We start from the raw sequence: 12035 nt of genomic DNA, 5'->3' as shown, positions 1-12035 counted from the left end.
ATGAACGGACATCATATTGTTCAAAGCCGTTTTGAATGATTTCGGATGATATTTGCTTCCAAGACCTCCAGAAATTAAAAAAATTAACATTTAGATAGTTTTCGGGCTATGTCGCTTCATTGCGGAAATGCCAGATGTGTAAAAAATTTGAACACGTACACGTCCAGAGGTCGTAGAAGATGGTTGCTGTGCGAGGTCAGTATCAAAAGTGTAATATTTTCAACATGAATACGTGTGGAGTGACCGTCGTACATAACCAGAGCTGGACGATGATCGCCGAGGATGATATTAAAATATGTACGGTCAAACGATAGAGGATGATACGTGACGTCTTGAGAACATCTGTTTCCATCCAGGCGTTTTTAAGAGCTATGCTAATTGTTCCTGGATATCCAGTTTCCTGACTCATTCGTCGATGGTGGGAACGGATCTCTTAAAAAATTATTAGAAATGCGACCTTTTCGCTTACTATGTTGACCAGTAACAAAATGGTGGTGTTGTCTCTACCTGAATTACTAATCTCTGTAATATCTAATGGGAACAGGTCTTCAATTTTCCCTAACTAATTTGGGTTTAGTAAGATCTATACGCAGATTTGACTAATTAAGATTATATCTATTGCCAGGTTGATCTTTTACGTCAGTAAATTTAATATTTTTTCAAATAGAACAAAATATTCCAATATTCACGGTTCTGTAACTTTTTTCCAATTCCCGTAAACATTTTTCCCTTGCTTAGAATTTTTGAGCAGCGTTGTGAGTTCGTTTATTTTTAAGAATTGTAGTACCCACCCCAAAATCTCGTTCTGCGACAAAGCAAATCTTCATCTCTCTAAAACTTTGACTCATCTTGCTAGTGACCTTTCGACATTACCCGAAGGGCCGATGAGCATCCCTCGTAGGTTTTTTTACATTACCGCATCGCCCTTTTTAATTTGTCGGACAAGATTTGGCGACCTCACAAACGACCATCTGCCCTGATTTTACCTCTAACAATACATTTTTTCTGAACTGTTTTCATCATATTTGCCATGTTTCACGGTTCCGTTTTCGGTTACTCAATCGTACAAATGTACCAATAACGAAACCTAGAACATAATTGAAAATAGTAGTAAAATTTCAAAATTTTATAATTAATTATCATTTCAAATAATATTTATTCGTCGGTAAAAGGTCTTTATCAGAACTTAGCAAAAAATATTCATCAAAATCTATCCCCCCCCCCCCCCCAGGAAAAAAAAATTTTGGCCCTGCTTCAATTTGGACCGGAGAAGCGTACTACCGGCCGAAACGAAAGTACTTCACCGACTGTGCCGAAACGAGAAATACCAAATTAGCTATAGAGAGAATATTCGCATCCATAATTTCATGGATGTGGCGACATCTTGACGCGAAGAGAGTCAGCTGAAACGCTGCCTCTGCATTCACCCCACCTTACTCTATATCTCCTTCATATTCAAGCAAAATTTCAGATATTTATTTTATGTTTGTTCTGAAGCATTCTAGACTGTAATCAACCAATGAATATTTCCTAAGTCTTAACACGATAAAATTTCCTTGAATTTCGAAATCGGCACGTGCAGCAGCGAAACAAAAATCACACGTCTATCTAGTCCTTTCAGCTGCTTTTTGATACGGTTGGCAGGGACAAAGTTTCATCATTTGCACCTTTTCCATCAGCACTGAAACATTTTGTTTATTTCAGTGGAAAATTACATAAAAATGGACACATTAGAAAAAGGAGCTGAGGTACTCGATCACCTCGATGACGCCTCTTATTCAGGCTTGATAAAGAACGTAATGGATGTCACTAACGCGAGACACGGGGATTATCTTGAAAAGGGACTTAAGACTTATTTGGGAGAAAAAATGTATATGCAAATCGCCAGCTCGACGCTCGAATTGGACCCTCCGATTGGCCCACTTCGACCGAATAATCTTTCATCCCTCAACAAAAGCTTATTAACTTCCTCCAAGTCCTTGCAAAATTCAAATATTAAGCAGTTAAGCAATAAATCACCTTTAAAACAGGACAGCTCAACTAAGCTAATTGGCAACACCAATATAGTTCTCAACCCGAGATCTTTGCAAATTAAGGCTAAAGGGATGCTTAATTTTCTTAACATGGATCGATGCAGTTTGAGTGCAGCAAAGGACGCAGCAAGTAGCCCAATGATCAACGGAATTTTAGATGAAGATAGTGCTATCAATGAGAATAGATTTGTGGAAGTTGGTAAGCATTCAATATCTCTGTTTCTAGACTAGAAGTGCTTACCACGTCTTCCATCTTCATCAGGAGAGAGCAGTTTTAATATAGCATTAAATTTCATACAATTTTCAGATAAAATTATTGCCGACAAAATATCCTGGATGCGAGACCATAATTACTCGAACAACGAAACAGTAAGTTTTAAAACGCCAGATTTCGATCCACTGATGCCTGAAAACATTTTGGAAAGTCTTGAAGTGATGATGGAAGATGGAAAATTAACTGCCTCTATTGAAGAACTGGAAGCATTGACGTTTGAGTCTGACCAAATGCTTGAAATTCAGATATTAAATTCTCACGAATCTTCAATTACTACTCCTCAGATTCTCGATGCGAGCGATGTTCAGCAGCCATTGAAGCAGCTGAATGAAAATCCTAAAAGTGTTTTCAAGGCGAAAATATTTAAGGAGAGCACGGGAGATATTGGAGATCAAGATAGAGAACAGAGAAAACTTGAGTTGTTGCTAAAGCGAGTTCAACGTGAAAGTTTGGGAGAAAGAACAGAGGATACTTGTGTAAGTGATAAGTATTTACGTTTTGTATATGAGGTTTTTAGTTCAGGAGTGGAATATCAGACCAGATGAGGCAGCACAAAAGCCCAAATAAAAAAAATATATAATTTTTAGTCATTCTTTCCTAGGCGTATGAGATAAAAAGTAGTACCTTACAGCACATATGTGGCAACAGTACTAAGATACAAGTATCTTAGGACAGCACATTTCACAGATACACGTTTCATATGAAACGTTTATTTGTGAAATGCACTGAATCTGCTGTGGACGTGCAAACGTATTAAACTTAATTGTTCATTAGTTTCTATTTGGTCCCATATAGATACTCCTTTATTTCAGTTACCTACAGTGAAAAGGCAAGACGAGCCTTGTGTCCCCGGTATAGAAGCCACGAATATTGTCGGGCAAATTCATAAAGAAATTCCCTCAACTAAAGAATTTTACATTAGCAATAATACTAAAAATATTCGTATGAAGGTTCCGAGTAAGAATGGTGAAATTAACTTGTCTAGCAATATCTCGGCATCTAAGCTGAAAAAAGAGCAACCAGGAAAGGAAAGTTTTCCTGCGAAAATGATCAAATATCCAAGCCATGTAAGGCATGAACAAGTTGCCAGCCTTAAGTGTTTTGAAATCAAACCGATCGATCATAAAGAAAAGCAAGAAACAGAAGACAAAACTTATCGTTTTACTGGCCCTTTGAGACTTACGACAGAAAACTCTACTGAAACCTCGAATGGAAATCAAACGGACACAACACAGAAAACTATTCAAAGTGATCAAACAGGCGGAGCCGCTGTAAAATTTACAAGCCCTGAAGTAGCATCTTGTAAAATGCAAAATTTACGTCGATCAGTCCTTAAACATCTGCATAAATCTTCACCTACAGCTATTAAGGCGCAGGATGTTCATGAAAATTCTGAGTCTAAGGATTGGGAGTTAGAAATTAAGCAAAATAGGGTGGAAGTTTTACAAAGCGTTCGAAACGACACTACGAAGAGATCTGATTCGTGGCAGAAGGAATATTTGCAAAGATTGCTGATACTCGGCGATTTAGAGCCCAATACATCCGAAAATACTAGGCAAAAGGATCTGGAACCGTTGGAGAAAGACCTTCGTGTTATAAACGTGGAATTGGGCCCACCCATGGAAGTTGACTCAATAATGCAAATGTCCGGTAAAAATTCATCGCTAGGGAGAGATCCTGCAGTTTGCCAAGCCAGTGATGCTCCAGATGAGATAACGGCAAAAGATCAAGGAAATACTGTATGTGTTCTACTAATGGAAAAACCTCCGCCACCGGATTTCACAATTGCAGGCAAAGAAATAGTTGGTTCTAAAGTCGAGATAAAAGCGATTGTATGCAAACTGGAACAGCCTCTGGAAGTCGAAAATCCGCTCAGCGACAACTCTTCGCCTACTAAAAAGCAAATTTCTTTAAAGGACTTTGTTTCGACAGAAGAAACAGATTCTTCAGGTACTCAAGGGAAAATAGTAGAATTTAATATTAAGCAGCCTGTAAACCTTAAAGTATCGCCCTCGAATGTGTCTCCAGGTGTTTTGGAGAGCACGTGCCAACGGCACGTTGTGAACACTCGAAAAATTGCTACTACCATTGATGAAAACGAAAGAGAAGTGGATGGTCACTTTGAACTGCCTTTCGAGGTGAAAGTTCCACCTGCTTGTTTAGATAATCCGGAAAAAATTCTTCGGGGCTCTGTCAAGACAAATAAGGCAGCTATTCCTTTTGAAATCCACAGAAAGGTAGCAACTAGCACACTTGAGCCGACTTTGGAGGTAAAAGCATCACTCTCCCAAGAGAATATTGCTGATAAAGTGATAACAAACCTTCCTTTTGAAACTAACGAAAAAAAAATAAATTGTAATCCTGAGCTACTTCTCGAAGAGCCCCCGAACATTTTACATAGCCGAGAAAAAGGATCCCATCTGAACTTTGTCAAGTCAGACAAAGCAACATGTCGTTTGAAACCCAAAGTATCTACCCCGGGCAATTCTTTAAATTTGCTAGACAACGTACCACCAAAAAGCCGTGTCAAGATAGGCAAACCTGAACTTCCTAGAGAAATCAATGGAAACATGATAGGAAGCAAGCTGGAAGTTTTTGACGTGGAGGTGCCTCGCCTGGAGAACTGCTTATGCAACCTAAAAAAGATGCCCCAAAGCAACGTCATAGAGACAAACAAACTGGAGCTTCGTTTGGATGACAAAGCACATTTCTCAGACAGTTCTTTAACAAAAAAAAACTGGCTCGGGAAAGGCAGAACAGAGCTTCCTAGTGAAATCAATATGAACTTAATGGAAAGTCAATTTGACGCTTTAGAAGTTAAGTTGGTATCCTCCGAGAACACCCTACATAGCCTAGAAAATATGCCCCCAGAAAATTTCATTGCAGCAGACAAATCAAAACTACTTCTGCCGGAACAATCTTTAAATTTTCTAGAAAACTGTGCCAACGCAAAGAAATTAGGGCTTTTCATTGAAGCCGACGCAAAAATACCAGAAGGCAATCTTGAACTTCTTCCAGATGTTAAAGCATCAGCTTTGGACAACCCTTTAACGATCACAATAACAACGCCTGAAAAGGTTTCAACCAAGGCAAAAACAGGCAAGGAAAAATCTAAAACGTGCAAAGAGAGTAATTCTCCAACTCCTAATCCATCCATGAAGAGAACTGCTACACAGAAACGAAGGAACGATGTGGAACAGTCCATGGGGAAACTCAGCAAACTGCTGGACTCTTCTGAAGACATTAAAGAACTGAGGCTCAAAGGCTCCATAAGGAATAATTTGTTCGAATCATTTGCCCAAAAGTTAACTCCGGCAGTGCATAATGGCAAATCTGTAAACGATCTAGCTCAACTGCTGATGGATTTCCAGCAAAGTTCCTTCGGTAACTATTTAGAGGAGAAGTGTACGATCTATTCTACGATTTCTGGAGAGAAGGAGCATGTTAGAGTTTACGCTAAGAAAACTAGCGGCCATTTGGATGCTAACTCAAACGACGAGATCTGCGAGAATGGGAAAGTGCGAGCGGCAGATTTACCTAAGTTGCCCCCAACCCAACAGGTGTCTGAAGAAGTGATGAAAAAATTCGGAAAGGCAAAGATGCCAGAGAAACAATTGGAAGCTGTGCGAGAAGGCGATGAGAAGACTTCCTCATCAAAAAATTTAAAACGTCAGAGGGCCCGGAAATTATTCATCCAGAATCGGCGGAATGTTCTGAAACAACAGGTTTAATTCTTCATTTTTTTATACATTTCTCAGAGTTAATATACCCCTTATCAATAGGCATCGAAATTAACCTCAAGGATCCAAATTCGAATCAAACGAGTCCAAAGAAAATATCGTCAATTTAAAATATTCGTCAGACGTATCAATTCATGGCTAGCAATGTCCTCCATGGAGTCTTTCTACTTGCAAGAAAAAGTCCAACATTTGCGTCACATCTCGCGCGTGGTGGACAAGACTGTGATAGCCTTCAAAACCAGGGATGTTGCTAAGTTTGAGGCGAAGTTTAGAAGGATGTCGGTGGTTCTAAGTGGAAGGAAAATGTATATACCAGCCAAAGTTAATAGAAGTATAAGACGCGTTAGTGGTTAGTGTTCAAAAATTAAAGTTATTTTCGAAAAATATTAAACCTCATTATGATGCTCAGGTAAAAATCAAAATGGACCGGTCCTCGAGGAAAAACTGACCGAAGATAGTGAAACTTTAAAATCAGGTAAATAATTTCGCATATGTTAAGGTTGGACGTTTCTCTAAGTAGCTGGTATTTCATAATAGCGTCTGGAGATAGTTTAGGGGAATCACTCGTAAAGCGCCAACTGAAGATGTACATTAATAGAAAGAAGCGCGGGCAGGTGGCTGCCGATTGTTTGTCGGACCAGATGAGCAAAGCCAGTCACTCCAATTGTGTCATTGGTAAGTTAGCTTCTTGGTGCTCAGAGAAAAAAAAAGGAAAAGTTCTTTGAACTTCTACGATCTAGAAGTGCGTTGTTCAAACCACAACGTTCAACAGTCATTTTGATTTTCTGTTCATAACTGCTACAGTTTTTGAGATACTTAAGTCTCCAGGTAAGGTCAGTTCATACAGGTCCTAGAGGTCGTGGGCAATTTTGAAGGAAAAAATCCTCTTTCCAATCACCCCAGGAATTATCTTCTATAGTTACCGAGATTTCCCATGCAACCGTCGAAGTTTTCCCACTCCGTACATTACAACTAATGACTGTTTAAACATACACATTCGCTTCACGCTATAGACTTAACGTTGGTCGAACCCCACACCCCCGCACAACATTAGTCTGGCATTCGTCAGTTTATCACCACAATGCCCACACAACCGTCTGCCGTTTGCTGAGCATTTTTCATAACTCAAAAAATTGAAAAATGCCAAATATGTCCCCAGATATCAACCGAACCAATGAAATATCATGACGAGAGCTAGAAAATTACCCTTCATAGATTTGCATATGGGATGAACCAACAATAACGAGTATCTTCCGCCTTCCTTTTTCAGATGCAGCCCCAGCAAGTCCGGCGTCTGTAGTGATCGACAAACCTTTAATGGACCAGTTATTGCCCGTATTGCCGAGACCTTTGTTTGCCTTGGAGCAAGTTCAAGATCAAACTGCTGGTCATGGGCTAAAAACAGATGTTCGTAAGTGGCGTGCCTATCAGGGTGTGCATCCCTTATAAACTACTGAACGAAATAGAGGAACATCTCAGTCGTAATTGTCTCTCTAGTATCACAACCTGACAAGATATTTTTTATTAGGTGAAGATGCAGCTAACTTGTTTTTTATTATTAAAATAGGTGAATCTGAGGCACTAAGAAACACTACGAAGAGGAGACGTAAGGGACAACGGACTCCGGTATCGCATCGATACTCCTTGAGGAGTTCCGCTTCTAGTATCGGTAAGCACTTGCACGAGTCGATTGAATGCTGTGTATTTATACATATGCAGTGTGATTAATTTAAAAGGGGGACAGTGTCATAAAATTTGTCTTATTGTCCGATTTTTGCAATTTTTTTCGATTGTAGAGCGAGAAACTGCATTTTAGGGCAGAGCACAAAAATTATAGAAATCATATTTTTCCTGGGTTGTATTAGAGAAAAGTCGCTAATGGCATTTTGGTCATTTTCGTTCTATGAGTTAGTGCTCTGTAGTAAGGATGTGACATTTTTTCGGTTCTAAAATAAAATAAAAAAAAGTTCGTCAAAATCCGATGATAAATACAACTTCTATGGGAGTGTCCCGTTTACAGGTCACACTGTATATACTTCAGCAGTAGATAAAGATTGTCGTGTTGCTTGTCTGTTTTTGCATATTAGACGTACGGTGGAATTGTTGCGACCATAGCAATATTGTTGAGCTTTTACCTAATAAATATTGAAGAAATCGAAATATTTGTTTAACAAATGGTGTATCAGTTGCTCATTTTGTAAACCAAATTCGGATCGTAATTTTGGTTACTCCACGCAAATTGCATTATGTAAGGCCTTCCAGGTTCTTTTAAATGTTAAAATGCTGTGGTTGCTTAGTACCGAACAAATTATTTCAATTTACATTAAAAAAAAACTAAAATGGCTTTCTGTTAATGTTGTTCGTGAGGTCTCATTTATCAACTAACAAGTAGAATTGCAACAACGTTTCTGTCAGCGGAAACGGTCTCGATAGCTGCCGTAGTAAAATGGCTTTTTAACACCGAAGGTAAAGGTTCTAATTAATTCAAGGCTACATTAGAAACGCTAAAAAATGATTAATGGAAAGTAGAAGTCAATACTGTTGGAAACATAACATTGGTCACAATAATCAGACTGTTAGTAACTTATTTTCAGGGATATTGCATTGACGGGTAAGTACGTAATTTAGTAGTAAGAAAATTGAGCCGCTTATCCATAGTAATATTTTTGCTATTTAGAGTGTGATTGCTTGCAGACTTTATCAGCTTTGGAAGCATTTTCCCCATAAAGTTAAAGGCTAAACTTGAGCTTAAACTCTTCCATGTAAAAATCACGCGCTTTCTGACAACAGTGGTTTTAAGGTTTTGTTGCCTGCGGCACATTTTATTTGAGAGATTTTAATGCCCACAGTATCTTAACTTTAAGGTGAGAGGCCTACATAACCCTTAGATAATAAGATTTCTGTCTAGCTTCACCATTGTTTCTCTACCTGAATCAATTTCGCAGATTTCCATTGGTCCAGCTATTGCTGAACTAACAATCACATTTATATTTAAAGAATTTATATTTCAGGTTCTCAAGATCTTGAAAGATTGACTTGAATTTGGACCCGATTGAAGTGAGTTCGTTTATTGTACATATTTATTTTTTGCCCTTAGTATTAGATTTTTGTTAGGGTATGAGAGTGTCTCAGCTTTATTTAGACGTTACATATCATTGTCCCTGTATATTCTAGGAAAATGAGTTTCAGAGAAAAAGTTGATGGTTGGGAAAGCTGCTTTTTTCAACGTGAGATAACTTGGATAGGGCGCACCCTCCTCCTACTTTTACACACTTCATACACGTTATGGTTACAGTTGTCTTTTCAAAAATTCGCAGTTTTCGACATAGAGGGTCTCAAAGCCTAATTTTTTCCAACTGTTCCCATTACTTCAACAGTTTTTGATTTTTAAGAAAAAACTATAAGTGGTGTTGCAAGAGAAGGGTACATGTCTTTAGAAAAAATGACTGTCTGTACATCCTTGTTATCGCCTAACATACCTAAGGATATGAGCCGTGATAAGTTAGTGATATTCCAAACTTGAGCTAAATACCTCATAAACTGGGGTACGCGTTAAAAAACACTGGAAAAAAAGATATTAAGTAAACGAAGTGTTTACAGATCTATATTTACATGAACTTTTTGCTTTATTTATTATTAAGATTCGTGTATTCTCAATTAGTGATGTGTAGCTGCTGTCTCTCATTTCCAGTTTTAAAAATGATAATTCCGTTTTATACAATGATCATGAAAATCTATTTTGACGATTTTTTCGAAAGTAGCTTTCTTAACCCACAACTTTGTAATTAAAACTTTTCTAGTAGGTGCAGAGCGTCCCATTTTTGTGTACGTTATTGGGTCTTTTGCTTATTAATCAAGACAACAGGACGTGGTTTTTCCGAACGTTATCTACTTCTTTGTGAAAAGAACGAATTTTCATGACTCTTTAGCTTGCAGAAAAGTAAAATTTCGTCAACCGCGGCTAGATTAGTTGCCGCAGAAAAAAAAACTACACCCCTGTATTCTGCATGAGAACTCATTTACACTTATTGAAATCTGAAAAGACAACCGTTTTACGAAGAGCGTCCCAAAGTGCGAACGGAAGAGAAAACGAAAACGGGACACTCTGTACAAGGGTGGTGAGTATTTAAGTATTTAAACGAAGTTCTATAATAGCATTAAGTATAATTCTGCCAAAGACCTACAAATGGGACGCAAAAAAGTCCTTCCGTTTTCGGTGAAAATTGTACTGGTTGGGCAGGGAATGCTGGTATTTTTAAGATTGTAGAGAAAATCTGACATAAATTATAGTTATTTGCGTATAGAAGCCTGGAAGAAGAGGATTACGCCCACGTCCAAAGCTTAGGGCCCGATGCAAAGGAGAGGGCCGTTATTTAGGCAAGGGCATAATCCCTTCTTCGGCCGAAAATTGTGAAACCTTTTGTGCACAAATTTGCTTTTTAGTCTTCTACATGAAAATAAAACAATTTTATACCGAGTTATTGAATCAAGCGAGTTGAAACATTAACAAGAGTTATTTTTTACTTTACGGCCTGTTGCCAAGAGCAACGGGGCGTTAAGTAAAATCCAGTTCGAAAACTTACAGAACATTCTTGAAATATCACTGAAATATCGAAAATTGCATTTTTCGCATTTCTCGAAGTATTGTTGTAGAATTGTTATCTCGTGCTAAACTGATCATCAATGAATTTTCACTCGTTGCGTCGGATAGTCCCCCGTTCGTGACTTTGCTCACGAGAACGGGTATTGGGTCGAATGTTTTGCAGGTTTATTAACACAGAGGAGAGAAATAAATTATGTAGTTTTGTTGCAGTTTTTGGGAATATTTTATTTATTTGACAAAAATCTCAGATGAGTTCGTATCTCGGGACATGTGTGCGCGCTTCCGTAGTGGGGCAATTGATGGTCATTTCATAATCGGAAAGAGCTTTCATGTCATGTGTTCTCTTATTTCCACAAAACGAGGCATTTCTTGCCCAAACCTTACAGTTTTTGTCACACTGTACATTAAGGGCAAAATTGTTTTCCCATTTTTGTACATAGTAGAAAGTTAAGATTTAGTATTAGTTTTCGCTTATTTGTTAGTAAAATCAGTTTCTAAATTTGAATATTATACTTAATTTAGCATTAAGTGGAGTTTCGGGTTTTTAAGGGAGCGGATCGAGGCGTTATTCGTACAAGGTGAGTTTTTTTTCATGTTTGGTGGAAAAATCTGGGAAATTAGGAAAATTACGAAATCAATTAAATTGGAGAAAAATTACAGCTTTAGGTTTGAGTCTTTACAAACATGAATCATTTCGATGATCTTTGCAAACCAAAATAAAGGAATCCGAGTCATAGTTTTGAACATGACGCACTACGAGTAAATGCAGCATTAAATACAAATACAGTTGAATCTTTGCCATTCTAAAATGTTATTGTGTGGTTTTTGGTATCGTTTTAAAACTTGAAAATAACTCTTTAACCTCCGATGCTTTAAATATAAAAATGTAGGTGTAGGTCATACCTTAGCGTTTTCTAAAACTGCAGCACCATATCTCTTCATTCCCGTAAATGGTAGAGAGCAGGGATGTAATGGTAGGTAGTTAAATACTAATTATTTTACATACTTATTCGTTTTAATATTAAATTCAAAATAGGTATTAACTTTTATTATGTGAAAATGGTGATAAGGCCAAGTTTTACTAAATAAATTTATTTAAGAAGGAATTTGTTTTAATCGTTTAATTGTAAAAAAAAAATCATTCGTACACGTTTGTTTGGATTTGGGAAAAATCTAGGCCGTCGGAAGTTTGAAATCGTAGGAAAAATGTGGAAGGGTAATGGGTTTTTTTTTTTGGCAATAACCTACTGGACCGCCCTGAATAGGCCGTGTTCTTTAAATGGAATCTATACCCTCGTCGTTCTGGTAAAACGACTAAAGTACATTCTATGGGTCTCGAGAAGGGGCAAAAGCTGCTAGCTCAAAGGCTTCAAGATAGGTTTCCG

General features: G+C 37.9%; 1 protein-coding gene across 4 annotated transcripts in view; it reads left to right on the top strand.

Moving 5' to 3' along the window:
- LOC136342578 (uncharacterized) overlaps positions 1 to 11756 on the top strand; it is a 46161-nt gene extending 34405 nt beyond the window's left edge. For 2 of the 4 annotated variants that reach the window (XM_066288528.1, XM_066288527.1), the window contains exons 6-13: positions 1705 to 2232; positions 2341 to 2783; positions 3120 to 6032; positions 6090 to 6396; positions 6457 to 6522; positions 6585 to 6722; positions 7318 to 7458; positions 7615 to 11756. In XM_066288528.1, coding sequence (XP_066144625.1) covers positions 1705 to 2232; positions 2341 to 2783; positions 3120 to 6032; positions 6090 to 6396; positions 6457 to 6522; positions 6585 to 6722; positions 7318 to 7458; positions 7615 to 7775 — 4697 coding nt within the window. In that variant the 3' untranslated portion in view covers positions 7776 to 11756. The remainder of the gene's footprint in view (positions 1 to 1704; positions 2233 to 2340; positions 2784 to 3119; positions 6033 to 6089; positions 6397 to 6456; positions 6523 to 6584; positions 6723 to 7317; positions 7459 to 7614) is intronic. The other 2 variants (XM_066288529.1, XM_066288530.1) reach the window with 2 other exon arrangements.
- Positions 11757 to 12035: the final 279 nt, after the last annotated feature.

The sequence above is a fragment of the Euwallacea fornicatus genome, chromosome 12 (assembly GCF_040115645.1).
Source record: "Euwallacea fornicatus isolate EFF26 chromosome 12, ASM4011564v1, whole genome shotgun sequence".
Lineage (NCBI taxonomy): Eukaryota > Metazoa > Arthropoda > Insecta > Coleoptera > Curculionidae > Euwallacea > Euwallacea fornicatus.
Note: the sequence above shows the minus strand (reverse complement) of the source record. Positions and strands in the feature narration are given on the sequence as shown.